At 49.9% G+C, this 25,778-nt stretch overlaps 3 protein-coding genes across 8 annotated transcripts; 2 read left to right on the top strand and 1 right to left on the bottom strand.

Annotated features, from left to right (window-relative positions):
* The first annotated feature begins 2,274 nt into the window (after positions 1-2,274).
* Positions 2,275-7,564, top strand: STMN1 (stathmin 1). The gene is made up of 5 exons (XM_071576864.1): positions 2,275-2,350; positions 4,750-4,819; positions 5,538-5,710; positions 6,491-6,682; positions 7,043-7,564. The coding sequence occupies exons 2-5, from the start codon at positions 4,807-4,809 to the stop codon at positions 7,109-7,111; spliced, it is 447 nt and encodes a 148-aa protein (XP_071432965.1). The 5' UTR covers positions 2,275-2,350; positions 4,750-4,806; the 3' UTR covers positions 7,112-7,564.
* Positions 7,565-12,172: 4,608 nt separating this feature from the next.
* AUNIP (aurora kinase A and ninein interacting protein) lies at positions 12,173-15,748 on the top strand. The gene is made up of 3 exons (XM_071576946.1): positions 12,173-12,413; positions 12,926-13,061; positions 14,690-15,748. The coding sequence occupies exons 1-3, from the start codon at positions 12,333-12,335 to the stop codon at positions 15,559-15,561; spliced, it is 1,089 nt and encodes a 362-aa protein (XP_071433047.1). The 5' UTR covers positions 12,173-12,332; the 3' UTR covers positions 15,562-15,748.
* A 492-nt stretch (positions 15,749-16,240) lies between these two features.
* Positions 16,241-25,756, bottom strand: MTFR1L (mitochondrial fission regulator 1 like). Of its 6 annotated transcripts, none has more exons than XM_071576949.1 (7): positions 25,607-25,756; positions 25,390-25,488; positions 24,437-24,541; positions 23,663-23,772; positions 22,624-22,850; positions 20,146-20,458; positions 16,241-17,197 (listed from the first exon to the last, which is right to left on the bottom strand). In XM_071576949.1, the coding sequence occupies exons 2-7, from the start codon at positions 25,402-25,404 to the stop codon at positions 17,092-17,094; spliced, it is 876 nt and encodes a 291-aa protein (XP_071433050.1). In that variant the 5' UTR covers positions 25,405-25,488; positions 25,607-25,756; the 3' UTR covers positions 16,241-17,091. The 6 variants fall into 6 exon arrangements, with proteins under 6 accessions (XP_071433050.1, XP_071433051.1, XP_071433048.1 ...); XM_071576950.1 differs by having other exon boundaries at positions 22,624-22,835; XM_071576947.1 differs by lacking the exons at positions 25,390-25,488; positions 25,607-25,756 and adding an exon at positions 24,988-25,178.
* Between the last annotated feature and the right edge of the window lie 22 nt (positions 25,757-25,778).

Below are 25,778 nucleotides of genomic sequence, written 5' to 3'. Positions count from 1 at the left end.
ATCCATTAGATGAAAACTGCCATGTGCTGCAAGACTGGAGGAAGAGTCTGTTTTGAATTGCAGTAAATATGTCAATAAACACAAATCAAATGCAAATTAAATAAAAGCTTTTTATATACTCCATTCTCCTTGAGATCAGATGAAAATAAATGCCACTTAAACAATTGGGGTTTATGAAATGCTCCAAAAATAAAACTACTCTTGCAGTGAGGCCAAAAATTAGATCGTCCCCCATGTCTTTCCAGCTGCTGAGAGCTGTTATATCTCTTTGTATAACAATTAATTCTCAAACATCTCAGTTTAAAGTAAAACCAGTTGTGGCAGATATTGTAAAGGGGTGTCGTGAAATGAGTGTTGTAAAGTCACTCAAAATATCACCAGCAAAGGTATCAGCTAAAGCAAATTTAATATAAAGGGGCAACAGCACAACAGAGTTCATGGAAAGTTTCACTCTACTACTTACTAAACAGTTAAAATACACTGAGAAAAAGCACACAAAAGTCTAAAATCAGTATCAGTCTGGACCAGGATAAACACAAGACCGTGTAGGTGGAGGCTGTGGTTGTGGTGGGGGAGTGGTTGAGGGAGTGGGTGGGTAAGACAAAAGAACAGAAGGTATAAGGACAGTCAGGGATGTGGCCCAAAGCCCTACCAACACTTAACGTCACTTATGGCTTAAGTTAACAGCACTTAAATTATAACTTAAAAACAGCATCTTAACACTTACCTTATTAACAATTTAACCCATAACAATGATTTACTATACTGTAACAGTAACTTATAAATCTAAAGTACTTAATTCAAGAAAGCAGTATCTCTAGCATATTTGGTATAGCATATGCACACAGATATACAGAGACTGTACAAGACACCTGTGAAAAATTTCCCTTGAGTTCCGTGAAATGCTTCAAATGTTTTTACATTCTTCTCAACGGACAAAAGGTTGAGTCTCGAGGAGTGAGATGTCAGCCCGGGATCCATCGGCCAGGATCCTCCAAGAAACAGCCAACTCTGAGGGAGGTCACTGGTCACAGCTGCTGTGGCCCAGGACAGCTCGATGGATCTCCTTTTGGGCCCCTGTTTAGAGGCTCTCAAGAAAGTGGGCTTTAGTCATAATAAGCTTTCATCTCGGCTGCACTTTTTTATTCTTACACTTTAAAAATGCAAGAACAATAAAACTGTTATCCAGGCCAAAATTTTCCAAGTATGTTCATTTAAAAAGCAAGAAACTCATTAGATAACAGAACACTGTCTAGGAACAGCTAACATTTCTGATAAGCTCCCAGGAGCTCAGCCCGGGTGTTGTCAAGGTCGAGGCCCAGCGAGCATTACTGAGATCACAGTGTGGGGTGAGGGAGGGGATGCACCACCAGAACAGGTCAGTAAAGAATCTCAACCCAAATGACACAGCATGGAAAATACCAGAGCTCAGAACAGACCCCAAATCCTATTCCCAGTTCAGTGACTCTCGCCAATAAAACATATTGCCTCTTACATAAGACAGTTCTTATCCAAAAGAAATATTTTTGGCTTTAAAGCCAATCTGCAAAGGAAGGTAAGTTACAGTCAGATCTTTCTCTTTTTTTTTCCCATTTCCCTCCCTCCCCCTCCCCCCCCACTGTGTGAGAGGCCAGGAAATAAGATGGAAGGCACTGGGAACTGCAGGTATGACTCCTAGATTTATCTCAGCCTTCAACCCTTCTTCAAAAGCAGTAAAGGATATTTCATCATGCTCTCTCTAAAGGCCATCACACAGGTACCAAGCCAAAAGCCCCCAGCTGGGAAGCCTTGTTTCCTCTGCAAAATCCTGAGATCATCCCAGGATAAGCTCACTGATTTTACTAGAAAGCATTAATATTAAAGCATCCAACAGACTGTTGAGCTACAGGGATGATAATTAATAAATGATAAAGTAAAACACAGGCTGATGGCAGGGGCTCTTGGCTGCTTTGTCTTCCAGCAACATTTGACTCAATTTCATCCGAGCATTCGAGATGTTTAATTGAAAAACGTGTGTTGTGGGTGACATCAGTGTGTGTTCCCTGGGATGGAGCCGGGAACCCCAGGAAGGTGCCGGGCGTGATCCCAAAGAGACAAGCAGCCACATAAGATTTCAGATTTTGAATAAGAAGTCCCTTCGAACCCACAGAAAGGTTCTTCCATGCTGCTGGAAAATGGCTCTTCCCATGCCCACTCTGGCAGAGAAACCTCTCTCAATTCTAGCAGCTCAGTGCTGGATGTGGTTTCCATGGAAATAGACGTCAGATCTGCAAAAACCAGGGCAACTGTTAAAATAATCTCTGTTTTGAAAGATTTCTACCTTCCTGTCACAATATTACCCATCCGCAAGGTAGGATTTCTTTTTCTTTTTTGGTGCAAAATCCTTGGTTTTAAGAGTGTGCACAGCAAGGGGGATCCCCAAAAGTCCTTTCTTTGGGATTTTGGGTGTGGGGTCTGCTGTGAGGTGTGGGCTCTGAAGTGGCCATGGCCCCAAGAGCTGTGGCCATGGCTTTGAGCTGACCATGTTTCTGAGGCAACCTCATGATCCTGAGGGAAGTGGCCATGGTCCTGAGGGGACCAAAAGCCCTGAGGTGAGTGCTGTGGCCTTAAGGTGACTGTGACCCTGAGATGGTCACGGTCTTGAAGTAAATGGTCATGGCCGCAAGATGGCCATGGCTCTGGGTGACCACGGTTCCGGCTTCAGTGACCATGGAATTGGGTGGCCATGCCTCTGGGTGACCATGGCCACGAGTTCAGTGCCTAAGGCCATGAAGTGGACACAGCCTTGAGGTTCATGCCCAGCCCCGGCCATCCCACCCACAGCTCCGCTCCCACCATCCCCCCTGTGGGGCCAGACCCCTGTGACCGCAACACCCACCCCACCCCGGTGCCCCTCTCCTCCCCTCCACCAGAACAAGAGACAAAGGGAGTCCCCCACGACCCCCGGGGGAGGAACTAGATCCCAACGCGGGGCTCACGAGCCTAGGGAACCCTGGGAGCCGCGGGGGCGCCACGGCTGGACCCCGCGACCCCCGCCCGGGCCCCGCCGAGCGCGGGGGTTGCCGCCCCCAGCAAGGGGGAACGAACTACAGCTCCCGGCATGCCCCGCGCGGGCCGCGAGGCGTGGGGGGCGCGTATGAGTCGCTGGGCGAGCCCGTCCCTCCTACCCCCCCGCGCGGGCAGCACGTGCCGGCGCGCTCGGCCAATCGGGACGCGGCGGGGCGGGTCACGTGCCGTTGTTTGGCGCTTTAGAGCGCGGCGGGGCGGGCGGGGGGGGAGTGTGGCCGGAGCGGCGGCACGAGGAGGTTGGTGCGGAGCGGGGCTGTCGTGCGGGAGGGGCCGCGGGGAGCGCGAGGGGCCCGGCCGGACCGCACTGGCCGCGTTCGCAGGGCCCACCCTGCAGATCTTAAGAATATGGGGAGTGTGGAGGTGTTGATGCTCCGTGGGGGTCCGACGTCCCGTTGGGGCGGGCGGCGAAGGGGTTCTGAGGGGGGTTGTCAGTGTGAGGGGACTGCGGGGGCTCCGCGGGCGCTCAGGGCCAGGGTCCCTTTTGTCCCCACTGCCGGGTATGTCCCATCGCCGCCCGCTTTTGTGGCGTCGCGGTGACAAAGGCAAGGGAGACAATGCGAGGATGCCTAATGCGTGTCCCCGACCCCCCCTTGTCCCGATCGCTGAGGGGAAGGGGGTATCTATTGTCCCTTAGCGAGGGGCGACGCCCTACTCTCGGCAGCGGCGCCCCCTCCCCTCCCCGCCATTGTTAGTGGGGAAGGGGCGGTGTCCGGGCGGCCGCTTCCCGACGCCATCGACCTGGGGGGACCCTGTTTGAGCTTCTTGTCCCCATGGCGTTTCCCCCGGCGGCCCCCGCTGCGTCTCTTTAGCCCCTGAGGGGCTGAGGTGGGGGGCGGCGGGGGGCCGGCCCCGCACCTGAGGCGGGGGGCGGCAGGTGCCCGGATGTTGCCGTTGGCCCCGCCCCTCCCTCGAGCCCCCTCGCGCGGGCGCGCGCGCGCTCTCCCCGGCCGTTTGAATTCGGTGCGGTTTGAAGGGAGGGGGCGGAGCCAAGGAGGGGCCTCCGCCTGCGCCTCGGAGTCGATTGGCTGATTGTACGAGGTGGGCGGGGCCACCGGGCCCCCGCACCGCGCGGTCCTTCTGCCGCCCGAGCGCTGTCCCGTCCCCCGCATCGTCGTCGCTTAAAACCTGAAAGAACTCCCCTTTTTTTTTACGGTTTTTAGAACGTTTAGTGGCATTTTTTTATGACGCCCCCATTTTAACAAGGTGTCCTGGACGGTACGCGCCCTCGCTGTCTGCCGCGATGTGCAGCACCTGACTTCGGCTGCGCAGTTAAAACGGAATTTTAAATAAGCTTGATTGCGCACATTTCAGAGCCTTCGGAAGCAGCAGGAGCTGTCCTGTTGTGCGCCATGTTTTAATTCAGAGAGCTCTACCTATGTGTGATAGCAGTGAACTATCCATAGTGCTGTAAGCTATAGTAACATAGAGTCTCTGAGTATCTTAATTATGGTAAGGTAAAACAGAGATTGAAGATGCTCCAATAAAACCCGTGATCCAGAACCCCTCCACTGTTCTAGGAATGTACATCAGCCTCATCTCTCCAGACTGCCTGGAATCACTGACTGCAGTAACCTACCTGACTGCCTTTTGCTTAGCAGGTCTAATTAGGTTTAGCAATTATATCTGATGGAATGGAATCCATGTACTTGCTGTTCAAAGGCACATCTCTTTGTTATCTAGGAATCCAATCGACTGACCTTCTCCTGGGGTTGGCTTCTGGAATCTTACTTGTGGATCATGGCGACTTCTGGTATGTAGTGTTATATACCAAATGCTCTTGTCTTTATTTTACTAGCTTAGACTTTTAAGTTATTTCCAAGGAAATTAAGGGAAAAAAATAAACTGCCCCACCATGCTTTTCTCCCATCTCTGGGCTGCTTGGGTGAAGCTGTTAAAGCGGGGTGGTTGTGAAAACACCCTAAAAAGCCCTCTCAGCTGAGGCTGTCAGCAGATGGGCTTCAACTCCCTGCAGCCATCTGCTCCCTCTGCAGAACTGCCTGTCAGCAAGACATCTTGGGGTTCCAAACGGTGCAGCTGACACCGTGCAGGGCTGATGTGCCTGCTGGAGGCACAAACCCTGCTCGTGCATTTCTTCGAAAAGTGGGGCTTGTTCTTGGCTGTATCAGGTTTTGGGCAAACGCCTGGAAACTTGTTCTTAGATTTGTTGGAGAAAATTTTTTTTTTACTTTTTTTTTTAAGATTTGAAGTACTAATAAACTTGTTTTCACAACTCTGGATATTAAAGGCTAAATTAAATGTCAGATGCTTGGGTGATGTATCAAGGAAGAATGGCAAAGAAAATTGCCACGTTTTTGAAGTCTTGCTGTGCTTAAAACTGTTGTCCTGGATTTTATCTCCTCCAGTGAGCTTCGTGGCACTGAATTTTTGAAGACTTTTAAGCCAGTTCTTGGCTTGAAAAAGAGTTCCTGGCTTAAAAACTGTTTTTGGCTTTTTCCCTATGTTCCCAGACATTCAAGTGAAGGAGCTGGAGAAGCGAGCCTCTGGGCAGGCCTTCGAGCTGATCCTCAGTCCCCGCTCTAAAGAAGCTGTTCCAGAGTTCCCTCTTTCTCCCCCAAAGAAGAAGGATGTGTCACTGGAGGAGATTCAGAAGAAACTGGAAGCAGCAGAAGAAAGACGTAAGGTAAGTTTGGAACAGCCCAAGCAAGCTCTGCTCAACCAGTTGATGCTATTTGGGGGAGGGGGGCTGGATTTTTTTATTGTTTTGAAGAAGTCATCAGTGGTTTGTGTTACAATAAATGTAATATTAATTGAGCTTTGTTGGAATTCCTGGGGCTCTTACAAATGTTCCTTAGGATGTGGAAAGTCATGGCTTTATTTCTGAAGTCATTTTGAACTGTCACTTGAAGAAAAACTGGGGGGAAATGTTTAGTTGAAAGGGTCAGCTCTTTCAGGAAGAAGCTGTTTTTCTTGTCTTTCAACACCAGACCAGATCAGTTTTCCCCTAGCAAATGTAGTGATGAATCTGTAACCAGGAGTTTGTGAATGCAGTGTCTGACTGATGAAACACCTGGCTCTTGGTGTAGCCTGGAGCCCTTGATGGTGCCAAGGCTGACTGAAGTGAGCCTGACCTAAATTTCAGTGCTTCACTGTTCTGAGAAGGGCCAGTCTTCAAGGAAAGTTCCATCAACATTAACATAAAAATCCATGTTTTCTTTCCAGAAAAATCCCATTTAACAAGATTTGCAGGTGGTGACAGAAACTGAACCTCTCAGGTAGCATCTGATGGTGAAATACAGGTTCTGTGGGTGGGGGAAGCACCGGGAGCTCTGTCCTCAGCACCAAGTTGCTATTCTGCTGTAAAAAGGCGGAAAACGTGTTCCCTGAGGAGCTGGGAGCAACTGTGGTTGGCTGTGTGGTTCACCTGTTCTGCTTTCAAAGCCTGCACCCTCTGTTTTGTCAGTCTCATGAAGCAGAAGTCTTGAAGCAGCTCGCAGAGAAGCGAGAGCATGAGAAGGAGGTGCTTCAGAAAGCCATCGAGGAGAACAACAACTTCAGCAAAATGGCAGAGGAGAAGCTGACCCACAAAATGGAAGCCAACAAAGAGAACCGTGAGGCACAAATGGCGGCTAAACTGGAACGCTTGCGGGAGAAGGTGGGTGTGGAGTCCCAGCTCACCTTAGAGAGAGAGCTGTCCATGCTTCTTGCTTTGAAAACTGGTTAAAACCACAAATAAATGGCCATGTGAAGGGAGTGCTATGAATGGATGGATGTTCTTGGGAGTGCTGTGGTGGTGTGACCTTCAAAGGTTATTAAATCTGCAAAAGGTTTTCCAGAAATGCAGCTCATTTGGGGGAAAAGGGGATGGATGGAGCTATGGCAGTGTCTTGCTTTCTCCTCTAAAGCTCTGCCCTGTACCACTTCAGCGACCCACATCACAGTTCCTGCTGGGAGCTGGAGGTGGGGAGCTCTGTGCCTTTCCCGGGACCTGACTGCTTCTTGCTGCTTCTTTCAGGACAAGCATGTTGAAGAGGTTCGAAAGAACAAAGAAGGCAAAGACCCCGGTGAGGCCGAAACTGACTGATTTCATTGTGGAAACTGACTCTCCCCCTCCTCTAAATATCCAAAGACTGTACTGGCCAGTGGTTTTATCTTTGGTTTTTTGTTTGGTTATATATATAATTTTTTTTAAGTTTCTAGAAACTGATGTAGAACTGTAAAATTAGATCCAAACTGTACACTTGCTTTGGGGGCTAGAGGGGAGACCTTCCATGTGTCACTTTTCTAAAAGTGTTGTCTTTCCAGTGTAGCTTTTCTTCTTGTTGCATCCTTTTCTATGCCAGTGCTCTTGCTCCTGGGTTGATGGCAAGTACTGTATCAGCTCTGTAACACCTTTGTGAAAGGAATCTGTAGTAACTGTTCCATGCTGAGTATCTGTTATGCTTCAAAAGAAAAAATCTGACTCTGTCCCAGTCTGCAAAAATACTGCTACAACAGAGTGACTCAATAAAGCTGCACAGTGTTGTTCTCCCAAGAACTACTCTGTAAGGGACAAAAACTGCCTGAGGGCTGCAGTGGGTGGTGCTGGGTGGAAAGGTTTGGAGCAGCACATTTTCTTGCTCCCCTGGGCATTGCTGCAGGGCTGCTGTGCCCCAGGGCACAGCATTGTCTTAGCTGGACAATTAGAGCTTTGTTTGGGTGTTTTTGTTCAAAGGGTTTGGAGCCACCTCCCTGCGGCTGTGGCACCCCAACAAACAGCCCTTGTTACCACATGACTGGTGTAAGCCTGGGTTTGGGAAGGGTTTCTAGGAGGTGACTTGTGCTACTGAATAGTTGACTGTGTGCTGCATCCTGCAATGTCAGGGGAAAGTCAGGAACCCATGTTGGTGCTGAGATAGTCAGCTGGACCTAATAAAAATGCTGTTGCGGGTAAGAATTACTTTTGATTTAACGTCACACATCTGTGTTGGGATAGAACACTGCACCAAGGTTAACTCCTGCCCTTAGCCAGATCTGTGTTGTCTTTGTTTCCCCTTCTGGGGTGGAAAAGGATGGACTGTACTTGTGCTCTGAGGAAAGATCATTTTTAGGTGGACTGGATACAAAATTGCTATACTGCACCCCAAATCCTTTGCCTAAGGACATCCACAGGTACCTGTGCTGCCCTCAGCAGAGCCAAGGCTGCAGTTGGGGTGGGAGCAGGCACCCATCTTTCTCAGCACCAACACCCTGTTCCAAAACTCTGGGCCTTAGTGGGTGCCAGGGATTTCAGAGTCTCTGAATGTGATTGTCGTGGCCCTGGCCTTGGTGAGTCTATGCTCAGTCCTGGTGTTCTCTGTATCCTTGATCCTGAGGTTTTGTTCCCAGGTTTCTTTTCAGGTTTAACTCCACACCTGGAGTATCTGGCTCTGCCCAGGTGACATTCTGAGGATGGAAAAGCTGGTAAGGAAGTGCTTTTCTAAGGGGCTAATGGAGTCTTGGACCACTTGATTAAGAAGCCCTGAGTTTAGAAAGCTTTTCTGTATCTCACCGGGCACTTTGATTGCATCTGAGCTGTACCCAAAGCTGCTATTTCACTCTGAATGCAAGAGGAGCAGTGAGATACAGCCCAGCTCCATGTGCTGGAAGGCCTGGAGCAGGTTCTTTCCCTGAAAGAATTACAGAAGCGTTTTGAAGCTTCACAGTCGAAGGTGAGAGGGGAGTCTCTGCTGCTCCCTGGTGGGGAGCAGCAGAGGTGTGGGAGCATGGGGCAGGCTTAGGGCCTTTGGTGGCTCATGTCAACATGGGATAAGCTGAGGGCACAGGGCTGGGGTCAGGATTTGTCCAGGGGAATGAGGGCAAAAGCATGGGGTCACAGTCTGCCTTGGAGTGGGTGAGGGCAAGAAAATGCAGAGCTGAACTGGGAGACAAGGCTTGACAGTGGGCTCAGAAGCTGAATACTGGGACTATGTAATGGAGACTGGATTTAGCCCTGGACCAGGTCCCATGTACAAGATGAGGCATGTTTAACAATCAAAAAACCTCCCGATCTTCATTTTTAATATATTTATTTACCTGCTGAGAACAGACCAAGTGTCCCGAATACCATGTGGGGTTTTTCCTCTCAGGTCTCCTGGGATGGAGGAGGATGGCAGTGCTGCCAAACCTCAAATGGCGTTAGAGCCCAAAGATGAAAAACGGGTTCGTGGCTTGTCAGAGCTGTCAGATCTCGGGCGCGGGGCCTTCTGTTCCCTCCTCTTCCTTCTGCTTTGTGTGTCTGCCGTGTTTGTGCTTAACTGGGGCTTCACGGCCAGCGCCTGAGCTGAGGCAAATCCCCCTGAGTGCTGCTGAGGGGGAATTTTGAGGAGTAGGAGCCAGATTGGGGGGTGCAAGTAGCGAGAGAGCAGATCTGAGAGCAAGGTAAAGGAAGGGAACTATTACGGTGATGGTCAGGCAGGAAAACACAAATCAAGGTTGTCTCGGGTGGGGAAAGCTGAGATGAAACAGGTTCTTTAAAAAAAACAACCGACAAAAAGGCTCCACAGCTTCTTCCACCCTGTGTAGGGAGACGCGATGTGGAGCCCTGTTGGGAGAAGGTTCGGAGCAGCTCGTAGGGGCTGCGGAGCGGACGGGACCTCCAATTCCCCGACCACCCGCTCCGGCCGGGGGAAGTCGCGGCCAACGGGGCGAGCGGGCACCGAGGTCAAGGAAAACAAAGAAAGCGGTGGAGCCGGAGCGGGGCGGGCCCGGCGGAGGCTCAGCCCGGCCGGGAGGGTTCCGTTCTGGAAGTGCCTGGAAAGGATAGGGGTCCCCAGGGCCGGGCGGGGGGTCCCGGGAGGGGAGTGGTCCCGGGGTGCTCCAGTCCTCATGTCTAACGGCACCCACGCTGCAGCATCCCCGCCCTGGGAGCGGAAATACGATGGGAGGGAGGGAGAACGATCCCTTCGCTCCGCAGGGTTTGGTGGGGCTGGAGCTGCTGCTGTGTGGGAGGATGAAGGCTGGGGGTGGGCTCAGGTGTATCAGGGGCTCGGCAAGCTCAGCTAGGAAAAAATACACCCTAACTTAAAAAGGAAACGTTTTTGTGCTTTAGGGGGGTGCATCTCGCAGTGTGGTGGAAGCCTGAGTCTCTATCATCACCAAAAAAATCAGCAGGATGGGTGGATGCTGCTGGACAAAGGAAATGCTTCAGAGGAAGCAGCAGGCGTTTGAGGCAATGTTATTGACATCTTATGGGGATGTGGAGGTTGTTATTTGGAGTACGAGGCAGATGAATGATTTTCAAGATGTGCTCTGTTCCTAACAGAGCATTGCTCAAGGATTGACAGCTGGGAAGAGCTTGGCAAATGAAGTCCTGCTTCAACAAGTTTTGGAGGAGCTGAAGTAAACACCGCTTCATTTCCTGCCTTGTGCTTGGCTGCTCGCAACTGCTTTTGCCACAGCATCTCCCTGAGCAAACCAGAGGTGCCTTTCCCACAGGAATTTCCTTTCTGGAACCCAAAGTGGGGTCGCACACCATCTGGATCTGAGCCTCCTCGCCTGTACCTGGACGTCCTTGTGGGCAGCGGCAGTCTTGGCATAGAGGCAAGTTCTCTGGGTAGTGTTTTCTTCCAAACTGCCCATCGAATTTTTGTCAAAAAAAGCCTAATTTGGGTAGTTGTGCTTTTGCCCACTGGTTTGGTTAAGCGCAGGAGCTACAAGTCCAGAAGAGGTTTATGAAGTTAATTTTTCACTGGCAGCCAGAGCTTGTAGCAGCATTGCAGGAGGATTTAGGAGGTCAACTGAGGGTCAGGACTGCCCTCTGTGAGGTGCTGCCCCAGACAGGGGCTCTGTTTGGAACGTGAGGCCCCTTTAACCAGGTGAGGTGAAAAAAGAGCATGCAGGAGGGAAGCTGAGCAGCAGTGGTTTTGCCTGCATCTGTGCCCCTTGGATTCAGGCAGGCATGAGTTACTGATTCATTTTAATGAAGAAATTACAGATATTTTTAAAACAGTCTCATCCCACCTCCTCCTGTTCCTGTGCTGTCCCTGAAACGATGGCATGATTGCTTACATCACAAACAAGGGTGGCAAAGTAATCCAGTATCGTTTCAGGCCCCTCATATGCAGCTTAGGGAGGTGTTCAGAGCTCTCTATGCAGTGGCAGGGCCCTGTCCCTCACCTGAAAGTGCAGTGGGAGGAGAGGGCTGATGTGATGAGGGCTGAGCCCCAGGGACAGGATGGGACCCTCTGGCTGGATTAGGCCCCAGGAACAGGTGCTGCTGCTGAAGCTCCCACCCCTGAAGCGCACACAGGGGGCAAACCCAGGGCAGGACACGTACAGACACAGTGAGAGGGGCTGGGCCTCTGCTGGGAAACGCACGCCTGTGTTGTGCTGCTCCACTTCGGCCTTCGCAGCACCCGCTGTTTCCGGGCCCCTTCGGCCGAGGAGCACTAGCGAGCCCCGCTGTCCTGGGTCTAACACGAGAAACCCCCGCCACCACACGCTCTGCTCGGGGCGGTGGCGCCGCAGCGTTACATTGATACGGCCCGGGGGCAGGGCCCAGCCCGCCTCTCCCCTCGGCCCAGCCCGCCTCTCCCCTCGGCCCAACCCGCCTCTCCCCTCGGCCCAGCCCGCCTCTCCCCTCGGCCCAGCCCGCCTCTCCCCTCGGCCCAGCCCGCCTCTCCCCTCGGCCCAGCCCGCCTCTCCCCTCGGCCCAACCCGCCTCTCCCCTCGGCCCAACCCGCCTCTCCCCTCGGCCCAACCCGCCTCTCCCCTCGGCCCAACCCGCCTCTCCCCTCGGCCCAACCCGCCTCTCCCCTCGGCCCAACCCGCCTCTCCCCTCGGCCCAACCCGCCTCTCCCCTCGGCCCAACCCGCCTCTCCCCTCGGCCCAACCCGCCTCTCCCCTCGGCCCAACCCGCCTCTCCCCTCGGCCCAACCCGCCTCTCCCCTCGGCCCAACCCGCCTCTCCCCTCGGCCCAACCCGCCTCTCCCCTCGGCCCAACCCGCCTCTCCCCTCGGCCCAACCCGCCTCTCCCCTCGGCCCAACCCGCCTCTCCCCTCGGCCCAACCCGCCTCTCCCCTCGGCCCAACCCGCCTCTCCCCTCGGCCCAACCCGCCTCTCCCCTCGGCCCAACCCGCCTCTCCCCTCGGCCCAACCCGCCTCTCCCCTCGGCCCAACCCGCCTCTTCCAGTGGCCCGCCCGCCGCTCCCCTCGGCCCGTCCCCTGCCGGGCGCGCGCGGAGGATCTCTGGGCGCCCCGCGGGCGGGCGGGAAGCGGCGGGACCAGCGCGGAGCGGCCGGGCCGGGAACGGGACCCAAAGTGCCGTGAGCGCTCCCGCTGCCGCCATGAGGGCCCGGCGCGCGGCCCCGGCCGAGGCGTGCGAGCGGTGGCTGGACACGGCCGAGCTGAAGCGCAGCCCGGCCCCGGTGAGGCCCGGCCGGGGGGCCCGGGGCGTGCGGGGGGCTGGACCTGGTTGGTGTGGAGAAGGGAAGGCTGAGAGGGGATCCATCAGCCCCCACAAATATCTCCAGGGGCTGTCAGAGGACGGTTCCACATTCCGTTCAGTGGTGCCCAGTGACAGGACAAGTAATGCACATAAACTAAAACACAAGTTCCACCTCAACATGAGGCAGAACTTCTTTCCCTAGATCGGGCAAAGCCTGGAACAGCTGCCCAGGAAGAGTGCGGAGTCTCCCTCTCTGGAGAAATTCCAAACCTACCTGGACACATTCCTGTCACCTGCTCCAGGTGGCTGGCCTTGACAAGGGGGTTGAACTGGATAAACTCCAGAGGTCAGTTCCAACCTCAACCGTTTAATGATTTCCAACCCAAATGATTCTGTGTTGTTATTTAACAGAGCTGGGAGCTATGGAAGAACGTAGACGTGGTCTTATATATATTCATATATTCACTTTCGCTTGTTTCTTTCCCCACCCAGCCTCTCATAACCAAGCTAAAAGCAACCACCCGAATTCTGGAGAGGAAACCCACCTCGGTGCTGTTCACAAAGAGCACAGCCCCCCAGACTCACACCAAACAAACCACCATTTCCACCTTCTTCAGCTCCCACACAGGTAACGCGGAGCAGCACATGGGGAAGAAGTTCCAGGTGTTACAGCAAACCCATCTCACTGTATCTCTTGGCAGCTTTGCTGGGCAGAAAAATGCATTTTTTAGTGCAGAGAGTAAAGATTTGAACTCCCAGAAAGGATTTTATTATGAGGGTTAATCTAGATGCAGGTGCCTCTAAAGCAAAATTAACAGCAACCACATCCAGCCTTCACTGGAGAGCATTTGCATCAGGCTTTACTCCTGACAGAGCTGGAGTTTTCAGTGGGATGTTGGGAAGCCAAACTCAGTCCAAGCACTGACATAAACCAATCAGGTGGCAAAACATTCAGCTCTGGGTCGGCAGGTGGTGTCACATGAAGGACAATCCAGCTGGGAATGCTGCTTCCTGCTCTGAGCAGGAGCACACAGCCCAGCAGTGTCTGTGGGCAGCTCTCTCTGCCCAGTGAAGGGGCAGCATCCAGGGCATTGTCTGCCAGGTTTGTCCTGAACAACAGCCCTAAATTGTCAGTTAAATATCCCTGGAAGAATGTTGTAGCTGAAAGCAAAAAGTAACATTAGTTTTCCAAACCTCCCTGGAAGGAGACTCAGTGGGACGTGAGTGAGGAAAGCTGTCAGTGAAAGGCTGGACAAAGCCTTTTCTAAGGAATGCTGTTATTAATCCTAATGGAGCCAATGGTGGAATCACAGTGGAACTGGAATATCTCAGCTAATTAAGCCAGCTCACACTCTCTGTGCTTTTGTGCTTTGGAATACAAGGAACTGGGATTTTCCAAGGGTCTCAAGTGAACAAGGATGGAGAGAAATGAAACATGCAGGAAGCAGCAGTGCAGGGCTCTGGAGCTGTTTGTGTCGTGCGTTATGTAGGAATTGGTTCATCAGCATTGAACTGGTTTGGAAAAAAGCAGCATTACAGAAATTGTACAATTTGACAGAATTTCTGTGTTGTAACAGAGATATTGATGGTTTTTTGCTTTGGATTCATTATTCTTACTCCTTTTGAACATGGCATGCACTTTCCTCTTTTTTCGCGTTATCCAGATTTATCAAATGTTTGTCCAGTTTTGGAGGATTTAGGATGCTAGAGGATTTTATTTAAATTTTTATTCTTTTAGCTTGCGAAGTGATTGTGAGCTCACTTATATTGAGCACTTGGATTTTATATTAGATGGTTTCAGAAGCAAACGTGGGACTTGATGCCTCCATCAGACCACAGAGGCACGGGCAGTTTCACTAGGGAGGTTTGTGGGGTTTTTTACCAACTCTTGAGCTTCTGCCTTTAAAGGAAATGTTAGAGGTGACCTGCCTGGAAAGCTGAGGGAGGAAGATGGAGAAGCCAAGGGCTGGAACAGCTGCAAATGCAGTTCTTGCTTCCTCACTGAGGGACTCTGACTGATGTGAACCACTCCAGTGCTTTGGGTGCTGTTTCAGCTCAACCCGTGCAGCGCAAACAGATTCCTGTGAAGTGGTGGCAGTGCTGGGCTGGTGTGGGACAATCCTAAGCATACACAAAGGAGAGCAAAACCACAGGAAAGTGACAGGTCTGAGTTGAGGAATGGTGTTGTGGGTAGTGACTAGTCCTGAGAAATGTGTCTGCTAGCTCTGGCTTTAACCAATTTTGTGTTGCTTTCAGGTGAAAAAGACAAAGAAAGCTCCAGGCCGACTCCTTTCAACCCCCATAAAGACAGTGAAGACACAGGTATTCCCTTGGCTGCCTCCTTTGTGAAGATTTTGGCCTTGCCACAGATGGAGGCAGCCCAGGATCAGCCCTTTGGATCCGAGCACGGGCTGCAGGTCACATCCCAGTGCTGGGCAGGGAAAGCACCTTTACCAGACTACTTGGAGCTACAAGTGGAGTCCCAGAGCCAGAGCAAAGCCTCCTGTGGGGCAGAAGGGGATTCCTGGTGCTGCAGCCTCACCCAGGACTCGGAGGGCACCCAGATCATCACTCGCAGGAACAAATCCTCGTTATTTACTGGCAAAACGGTTTCAGGGAGCAGCAGTGGCACATCAAACTGTCAGGTAACCAAACAGGAGCACCAAGAGGCAAAGGCTGGACTCAATTTCCCACCAGGGCTTGGTGCGAAGTGGAGTAAGAAACTACAACAGTCAAGTAGTGTTAATACTTTCATTGATTTTGCTGAGACTGAGAATATAAATCATGTACCAGGAGCCAGGCCCTGGGCTCCTGGCAGGGTATGTTCATCTCCACAGAGCTCAGCAAGAGCTCAGCCCCTGAGAGAGCAAGGCCAGAACACATCAGGGGCTGGGGTGGGCCAGGGCAGTCCCTGCAGGGAGCTCTTCTCGCAGTATTCAAAGGGAAACAGGGTCATCACTCGTGGCTGCAGGGATGGGGGCGGCTCCCACAGGGCCCTGCCTGACTCTCCTCACAGTGACAGTTCCAGCTGTGCTGCCTTGAGCCAGCCCCAAGGGCAGCAGCTGGAGCTGTGCCCTGAGTTACTGTTCACACAGGACTCTGAAGGGAACAGGGTGATTAAACACTGATAAGTGATCTCAGTGTCCTGTGTGGCCTCTTGTGCAGGAGGAAAGGGGTTTTTTTTGTAAGAAAGTGGTCAGAATTTGAGAAGTAAACCCTCTGTGTCTGTGTGCAGGTGAAACCAGCAGCTACAGGCAGCACCTCTTTGTTTTCTGAGACTTTGTTTTAATAGAAATAAAATCCTGATACAGTTCATTTATAAGGGTTTTGACTGTTTCACTCACATAGTACTGCCCCATGTTCCTGTTCAGCCTGCACATGGAACACATTCCCAGGATCAGGGACTCCTGGCTACAGCTCCATCCTCTCCACAGGTAGGTGTGTTCCCACCAGATCATTCCGCAGAGGAGCCTTATGGGGACAGGGAGAACAATGGCATTGTTCAGGGGCTTTTGGGCATCCAGGAGGGGAGGATAGCAGGTGTATCAACTCCCTAGAAAACTGATTAAGCCTTCAGTGCTCTTTCTGTTCTCTACCATAAAAGCCTCTTTGCTCTTCTTAAGGTGGGGATGATGATTTAAGTTTTGAGGGGCCAAGGGCACTTGAGTAAGAAAATTAAGGTAGATTAAGAAAATCCTTGGCACCTCAGTATGTTCAGTTGCAGCAGTTGAAATTCCACCCCCCAAACAGGAGCTCCACACGGGCGTGGTTGGACATGAGCGCATTAAATCACCTCAAGGACAATCATTGTCTTATTAAGGCTCCATTTTATATAAAGAAAAAAAATCATACTTAAATACAGCCATGAGGAACACTGCAGCAAATGTGGAGCTGAAGGAAAATTCTTCAGTGGGCGAGAGCTGCAGCCATAGCCAAGGTTGAGCTCCTCCTCCCCTGGTCTGGGGGGGTGCTTGGCCCTCTGCATTGGTGCATCAATAAATAGACCTTTTGAATGCTAAATAAAATACAGTTTTGGAATACATGGACTAGTAATGAAACATTTAATCACTGGCAAGAAATTAAGGCCATTCTATCATGCAATTGTGGGCTAATCTGTGACTTAAAGAGCCAGGGCACACAAAATCCAGCATCCCTCAGACCCAACCGAGGGGTTTGTTCCATCCTATCACTGGGATAACCACTCTGATCCGACAGCCTGAAGACCTGGAAGCATTAATTAGCTTATTCTCAGTAGCTGTGTACCATACTCAGAACAAAAAACTGGAGGTCTGACGTGTTTGTACTGGAAATGGAAACCGGTTCTATCATAATGAGACTGTTAGAGGTTAATGCTTAATTGGAATCTAAGGAAAAGTGTAGGTAGAAAGAACATCCAGCAGCACTCCAAAAGATCCTTATCAATAAATCAACATCAAAACAGAGGTGGAAAAGAATTTCCACCTTAAAAAGATTTTTTCTTAAATATAACAATATGCAGAAAACACATCAAATCTGTAGGGTCTTTCCTAAGTGTCCAGTGCAGAAACCAGGTCTAATTAATAAAGGAGGCAAGAGGCTCAATCCTTAGGAAGGCAGCTACTGTAGAGAAAATTTTGGGAGCATAACACTTTTGCTTACAGAGTTGAATGACAGTAACATCATTTCTCCTTCAAGGCTAGATCTTCATCCTTCAGGGCAAATTTTCTCCTCAGAACTTCTGCAATAAGAACAGCCGGGTCTTCCTCCTTCATGGAAGGTCGGTTTCTACATGGGAGAACAAAATCACTGTAGATGAGCACAGAAAAATGCCAAAATTAATGACTAACAGTTCTGAGTAGTCTTCCAAGTGTTCTTCTGCAACCTTTACTATCAGCTGTTGTCACAAGTGGAGGAGGTGCAAGAACAACATCACAAAACAACAAAAGGAAGCCAACATTCAGCCCTTTCATGTTGGCTTAGAAAACCTGGAGCTTCTGTATTGCCTCAAGGGGGGGACCCTGAAAAATCTCGTCAACAAAGCTCTGGACAATTTTGATTCAACTGTGCTAATCACAAGTAAGTAAATCAAACTTCATTAATTATTTACAGCCTACATCCCCTCAACATAAATCAGCAGGCAGTGAGGTGTTTGAGGTAAACTCCTGGAAGTATGTATTTTTTCATTAACTTTGCCATAAAATGGATGTATTATTTCCTATTATAGATGGCTGATTACAGGTATTTTAAAGCAGGGCTGGTACACATTTCCTTCCACTACACAAGTTTTTCTGCAGCATTCTGTTCTAAGAGCAGCTTGCCTCCTTCAACAAGTTCACACAAGCAGCTCATTTCAGAGGCACATTATTTTATAGGAAGCCAAACCCCAGTTGTTTTCACTCAGGTACCATGAACTGCCCACTGCAGTTTTGTTTACAACCTGTAATGATAACTTCAGAGTTTATTTTTTCACAGCTGAAGCCTTTCCTTGCTCAGGAAACATTATAGGTGTTTTAAACTTTCCTAAAAAAAAACAAAGTCCCCCTGGAGTATTTCCACAACAGACACTGGAACAGGCCATAATTCAGAACTGCTGAAACAGGCACATTTCTGCAAGTTTCTGCCTTACTCCTGAAGCTTCCAAGGCTGTGTATAAGCACCAAGTCCTACACAGGAGCAGCAGAGAAGCATCAACGTAATTAATTATCTCTTTAAGCATCTTTTGGTACTTCATCCACTTAAAGAGCACCTGATCCTGTTCAGGGTTCTCGGGGCTTTCCGGTAGAACTGGGGAGCACAGGGGCTGCTCCACAGCTGCACTGAGGGGTGTGTAAGGAATTAAATCTCATCGAGTCATGAACATCAGTGATTAACTTAATTTTTCAACTCCCTGTGACTTCAGACAGCTTTAATGAAGCTGTAATAACCCTAAAATGTCACTGCCACGTGCAGGAGTGACAGGCTGAGATAGAGAAAGTTATGAGGGAAAAATGGTTCGGCTCCCGCAGGAAGCAGCCTTTGTGTCACAGCATTCCCTGGATTAGCAGTCAAGAATCCAGAGAGAAGGGTCCTGGTAATCCAGTCCTTCTGCCCATCCTGTCGAGGAGTGATCTGGCAGCTCTCCCTTCCTCTCTGTACCAAATCTTTGCTCTCATCCATCTCCTATGACTTAAAAGGAATTAAAACTGCTAGTAAACCAGCTTGTCCTCCCATTCATTCTCCTAGGGAACAGCAGGATCAAACACCTTCATCCATTCGGACTTTTCTCATACATTCCATCCAGGAAATTAGAATTGTTGCCCATTATGTTTCAGGGCTCCCTGTCACCCACACAGTTTGTCACAGCCACCCCCCAGCTCCTTGTGATTCGGCCAGTGCTGGAAAATCTTGGAATCTGCAGGAGCCTTGTTAGCATATCCAGGCATGGATAAGAAACACCTCAGATTTCTCTGCCATAACCTGCATTTATATGTGCTTCCCCTTCCCCGAGACTTCCCATAGATGACACAGCAGTCTGCACTGATTAGAGAAGTGAATTGTTATAGATGAATGTACAGGTTTTGTTACAGGTAAAACACTACATGGCACAGCAGGAAGTACCTGCAATACCAGAGTGACCATTAGAATGGGGCAGTTACAGTTCCCAAAAGTGAACCCCAAATCTCTGTTCAGTCAACATGGCTGAGCCACACAAACCCCATGATTTTTCTTAATCCTCTCTTCATTAATAAATCAATAATTCTGCTGTGCAACACACAGGAAGAAAGGAGCAGTTCACCTGTGGTCCATGAATCCTCACCCCAAGATGTGACAGGTGTTTATGTGAACCAATCAAGCGTTCAAGCTTTGAGTAATATATAACACTCAGGAAAACAAGTGGAAAGGGGTGAGATGTGTAAGTGATGGAGGTGTAACCTCCCCACCGTGCTCTGAGTGAATGCTGAACATATTCCTCTGATGTGACTACACAATTATGTAGTGCTGAGAATTTAATTTCTTTAAAAAAAACGAGGCACAGAAGTTGTGAAGGGCCATCACACAATGTGTTATTTTTGGCCAGGAATCTTACACAACATAATGGCTGGGTTGAAAAATGCAGAAACTGAACTTCATCGCTGTGATTTCAGTCAATACTGAAGAAGGAACTTTCTCAGCTGGGCAGAATCTTGTTCCAGCCATGGAGCAGTTTTGGGTGTTCTCATGATCCACGTGTCAACTCATCATGAGACAAGTGCAAACTCACTGCCCACACCCAGAGCTGGGCCAGATGTACCATCAGAGAAGCTGAGAAGCTCCACATGTTAATTCTTGGACGTGCCATGCTGGAAAAGCGGCTGAGCTTCCCAACTGCCTGGGAATGTAAGGCGGGCTGATGCCAGGACCTGGAACACTGATGGTGTGATCCTTCCTCACTCTGAAAGCTGCCAACACACACACTCCTGGTTTGCATCTGGGCAAACACAGATTTTAGTCAGGTGAACAAGCTGAAACAGCCAAACACTGGGCTAATCAGTTTAAATCCCCCTCCACTGTTTCCTATCTGGGTGGGTAAGCCTGAGTTAAAACAAAAAACCAGGAATGTGCTACCAAGTTCTGCTCTAAACAGGTATTTCCCCTGTGAATCATGAATAAAGGAGCAGCACCAGCAGAGACTGCAATGTCCAGTGTCCAGAAAACAATGAAATAATAACACACACAAAAAAGATAAAATCAAAGGGAGTTCAGGAAGCACTTACAAGTCTTTGCTCTGCTTCATCCTATGAATGTCTTTAAGAATTCCCATCATGTCTGCAAAACTGCTGGCCTTGGAAAGGGACACAGTGTCTTCTTCCTCGGGATCCTTTGGGTCTGGTTTGCAGCTCTCAGAGGCTGCAGAACAGAGCAGGGAGACCGACGGGAGTTCGGGGCTTTCCAGCTCTGCCTCCTCCTCTGTGATATCGCTAATGACAAAGGAAGTGGTGGATTGGAAAGAGGGTCCAAAACAATGTAAAGGAGAAGATGCATTTGAACTCCCTGGAGATAATAAATCTGGTGTTAACTGAGCAGAAGCTGGAAAACAAAACAACAGAGGTGGATAAACAAACTCACATCAAACCACAAGGACAGTTTCTCCCCAGAATGACAGAATATAAATCAAGAGGCATTGTCAGCCAACCTCCCTTTGCAAGGAAACAAATCCCTCATATTTCTCTGTTACCCTCCATGTCCACTCCACTTCCTTCTCCAGCACCTTTTATCCCACCAAGTCCCTTATGTATCTGTATTCCTCCTGTGCCCATCACCCCTCCAGTCCAAACCCAGCACAAGCCTGGTGATGTTTACTTTTCCCAGTTTTACAAGTGTGAAAAGGAGGAGCAGAGATTTCAGCTGCTGCTCAGGGTCACAGAAGGCGTTTGTGTCAGGATTCAGGTCTTAATTGTTAATTTCTGATCTTTTCCTTCATTGCCTTGAGAACTACTGTTCTTTCTTTTCCTGCCCGGCTCCTTCCCCAAATCCACAATGCCTGGTGGGAATGCAGAGCCTGTTGAGGACCTCCAGCATTTCACACAAGATGGTCACCAGCCATTCACTCTCTGCCTGCTGCTGTTCTGACAGGTTCTGCTTCCCATCCCCATCTGGATGGTGTACAGCATCCACCTATTTCCACATTTGGGAAGATGGGATTTATGTAAAGGACAGTGAGGATAACAACAGTTATAGGAATTCCCAGTGTTAAGTGAAAATGAATTAGGCATTTCCAGTGTAAAACATGAAGAGAAACCAATCCAAAGCCACGAACACGCCAAGGGCACATCTCCTTGGAAGAACCTTCAGGCATTGAAAACAAACTGTACCTCCAAGCACTAACACCCTTGGCCTCGGGAGTGAACTGGCAGATAGTTGTCAATTCCCAATTAAGGGATTTCTCTAACAGTAGATATTAATGCAGAGGGCACAGTATTTCTTTTCTTGACATCAATATATCCAAAATAAGCCTCCTAAGTGCTTATCTTCTCCATCAGAGGGTGAGTTGCAGCAAAGGCTTTAAATCACCACTCATGCTATGACTGAGAGTTGATCAGAGCTGTTCTCACAGACCAGACTGGGCAGGGGCAAGAAAAAGGTATTAAATGACTTAATCATTTTCCTCCCATCTGGATCTCTTATTTTCCCTCATTATTACCTTCCTTGCATTTAAACAGACTTTTCTAACCAACTACAGAGCTGAGACAACACTGAGAAGGCAAAAAATACAGAATTTCCTTCTCTTTATTCCAATCTGGTTGTCCCTCTGATCTTGCACAAGTAAGGCTGAGGATACACACAGCCTCTCTCTCGGGGACATCTGTGCTGCCTCGTTTTCTGCTCATTCCCTGCATGGTTGATGTTAATGTGTTTAGAGTGTGGCACAATCTTTTTTTCTATTAAAGTAATGAGAAGAATTATAGGTCCTTCCTTTCCTCTGGAAAGCAGCCATAATAACAACAACACACCTGTTACCTCAGTTACTGGCAAGATTTTTTGCCTAAAAGAAACACAGCTTTTAAGAAAAACTATCTTCAAAATTTCTTTAGTCTGTAAACTTCAATATTTTTTGAGTTGAGATATAACTGCCTTCTGAATTCTCCATACACAGACATCAAGGTATTTCTTTACCAGTCACACACTGTTGCAGCAAGACTTGTCAAGTACTGTCACATTTTTAGAGCTGACAATAGGAGAAAAGCCACGAAAGGAAGAGAAGTATAAAGTCTTTCCTCACAGTTCAGCTTTGAGGCCAAATCACGGCTTTTAACTGCATAAAATTTTACTAAACAAAAAGGAAAAAAATCGGTCCAGCTGGGCTTTTCCCCAAATACCTCATTTGCTACAGAAATGGTGAACAATTCTGTCATTTGCCCAGAAACAAACATCAACACCTCCCTGCTACCCAAATCAAGACAGAACTCTCACACTCATGGCCCGCTTGGAGCAGGCATGGTAAGAACACACCGATGTTTTCATGAAAGAAGGTGCCTCCAAATGCAGTAGCAAAGCAGCACTTGGGATTTCTTAACAACAAGCTGGAATTCTTCCAATGAAAGACAAACCTCTAAACACAGACCCAGCCCTGAGCTGCCCCCAGAGCCAACATCCCACCATGGCTTTGCTGGAATGAGTCTGGTCTGCATGGAGGAAATAACACAGCTCAGTAACTCAGCCTTCAACAGAAATAACGCTCATTATGATCCTACCTGACTCTGCAGCCACTATTTTTGCAATCTGGCTCCGGAGGTGACTCAGCTCATCCTGGAGCTCTGTGGTTCGGCTCAGTGCTGGCAAACCAGGCTTCTTCAGGGCGAGCAGCTTCTCCTCCTGCTTCCTCAGGTTGGGGACTGAGGCATTTCGCTGGATCACAGTGAAGGGACTCGGCTTCCACTTGTGCTTCAGTGGGCGAGTGTCACTTCTAGCAGAGAAAAACCTGTTGGTCATTTACAAGGTTCAAACCTCTCTGTGACAATGCTTGGCTTCCACTGAGGGGAGCAGAAGCCTTCAACACAATGAATTAACGAGGAACAGATGCCTACCCATCCCCGGAAGTGTTCAAGGCCAGCTGGGACAGCCTTTGCCTTGGGGCAAACCTGGTCTAGTGGAAGGTGTCTTTGCCCACGGAGAGCGGAATGAAGATGTGCTCTAAGGTCCCTTCCAACCCAAACCAGTCTGGAATTCTGTGAAAGTCTGTCACAGAAATCACACCCCAGCGGCACAAGATGTAGGGAGAGGACTCAGGGACAAAGGTCTGTGTGTACTCAAATGGTCTGAAATCACCTTTCTCCTGGTGACCCTGTCCCCATGCTGGGGGCACACGGAAAATGTCACTTACTGAAGTGCAAAGTCCATTTTATCTTTCACAATGCAACTGTCACTACTGCCCTGCTTTAGGACAGAAGTTCAACTGACCAGAACCAAACTCCTGAGGGCAGAACATCTCAGTTGTGTGACAGCTCCTCAACTTCCTAACAAGAAACTACCCTGGATCAGGGGATTATTCTGCACAGATCAGCAGTGAGTAAAACATGGCATGGTACACTCTTGGCACTTTCTATAGGAATTCTTCACAAGGTCCTTTGTAATTTTTTCCCCCTTCTGTTAGGAAAAATGTCTTTCAAGAAGCACTACATCAGAGCTTTTGAGGACTGGAAGTTGGGACCGTTTGATCAATGTCTGGCCTTGGCTGCGCAAAATAAACCAAAGGATGAAAACAAGGACCTGCAGACAGGGAGAAGAACCAACCTGACTCTCGCATACGTTTCCTCGTCGTCTGCTGCAATCCACACAACGTCAGCCAAGGTGGGGACTGGGGGCACATCACTTAAATAGAGATCTGAAACACTTGGTAGAACCTAAAAAGAAAAAAAACACTGTTAAGGAGATGGTGGTTCTGTCTCCCGAAGCTGCCCAAAATGTGCTGCACTGGCAGAGCCCATCTCCTCAGCAACAGAGTAGCAGCTGCCTCTGTCACATGTACAACAGCAACAGCTTTGGGAACTGCTGTGCTTCTGTGTTGGCTCCTGCCCGTGTTCTTGGTGTGCTGGTGTGTGTCTGAGGCAAGAAGGGACACCTGATCCAGCCCAAACACTGCCAAGGCCATGCGCAACACTTTGTCACTACAAGTCCCAGCACAGTCCTTGAGTTCCAACAGTGACGTCACTGTCTCCATAAACCCTGCCTGACTTTAGGAAACAGGCAGAGAGGGCACAAGGCTTGTTGGAGGTCACACAACAAAGCACTGAGTCAGCAACTCCACATATCCAACCCCTCCAGCTTGTCAAATCCTCTCCTCAGGCACTGTCTGAGGAGGTATTTCCTCAAGCTGCCAACGATCACTTTCCAAGAACAGAATTAAAGATAAAAGAAATTTAAAAACAAAAAAATTAACTGCACTACTACAACTTTTGTGGCTACAACTCTGTGGATGTGGTGACAAACAGCACTTCAAGGCAGTGCCTTGTCCTGCCCCAGAACAGCAGCTCCTGCTGCCACCTCCAAACTCCACAAGCCACTCACCTCGAAGGTGGCTCTGGGACAGGGTTTCAGAGGGAGGTTTGACCCGATCATCCTGACCACGCTGCGTGCTGAGCCATGGGGCTTGTTCTGCCAGATGGGGATTGTCTGTAAGAATCCACGTGACAAAATTATTATCTCAAGTCTGTTGCCCTTCTTGAAATTTATTAAATTGGAAATTCTCCTACACTATCAAGAGTCTGATCTTTGATTTTATTTGTTCCTTGATAATTTTTAATTGGGAACCTGCTGATAACTAAGTTCTCCATTTCATAAAACTGTGTTTCAGCATAAGACACATGAAGTCAGACGGTACAGGAGCATTTTGAAAAGGACCAGAAACTAAAAGCACTCAGTAGCAGGCCCTGAGCAACAAATGGAAACTTGGCAAGAGAAGAAAAACAGTGTCACATCAAGGGCCCAGAAGGAAAATGAGATCAGAATAAAGGTTTATTTAAAGAGACGCTCTTGTGTTCACATATCTTTAATACAAGCAGCATTGATGAGCTGCAGGTAAGAGTGGTTGTGGAGTCTCCTTCCCTGGAGACATTCACCTGCACATGATCCTGAGGAACTTGCTCTGGGAGACCCTGCCTGAGCCGGGGGGTTGGACAAGGTGACCGCAAGTGGTCTCTTCCAACCTTACCCATTCTGGGACCCTGGGATAAGACTGAACATTTCTTTGGTGACATCGAAGTGACAAATCTATTCCATTGCCTGTCCCAGCCAAGGACCACGGAGAACAGCCTTGGAGAGTACTTTCAAAAACAGTAAATGTTTTAGTGATTTCTGGACACTGAACGAGACTCAAAAGGTTGCCAGGGCTAATAGCTGGGCCTAAATGCCAGAGCAGCTGCCGAGGCCGGTGCTCGGGGCAGGTGCCGGGGGCAGGACCAGGGGCGGGGGCTCAGGCCAGGCCCGGGGCAGCTGCCGGTGTCCCGGCCCCGTTTACTTACGGCCTCTGCGTCCATGTCCGCGGCTGCGGCCGCCGGGGCGGGCTCAGCGAGGGCCGGTGTGGCTGCCGGGGCTCATCGTACCCCGCTCCGCCCGTCTCACTGCAACACACACACAGCGACGGGCTGCGGGAGCGCCGGCAAGGCCCGAGTCCGGCCCCTCCCGCCGCCCCCGGCCCGGCCCCGCTCTCCCGGCCCGGCCCCGCTTCCCCGGCCATACCTGCGGGTCGGCGCAGCGCGGCCCCGCTCCCGGGCCCTCCACCGCCATCGCCTGGAACCGGAACCTGCCCCTCGTCCTTCCGGGGCCGCAGCGCAGGCGCCGCGCCCGGGCCTGGAGGTGGCCGGGAGGGGAGTCCCGGTGCGGGGTCGGCTCGCCCGGTCCCCTTTCCCCC

This window comes from Pithys albifrons, chromosome 24 (genome assembly GCF_047495875.1).
Source record: "Pithys albifrons albifrons isolate INPA30051 chromosome 24, PitAlb_v1, whole genome shotgun sequence".
Taxonomy (NCBI): domain Eukaryota; kingdom Metazoa; phylum Chordata; class Aves; order Passeriformes; family Thamnophilidae; genus Pithys; species Pithys albifrons.
Note: the sequence above shows the minus strand (reverse complement) of the source record. Positions and strands in the feature narration are given on the sequence as shown.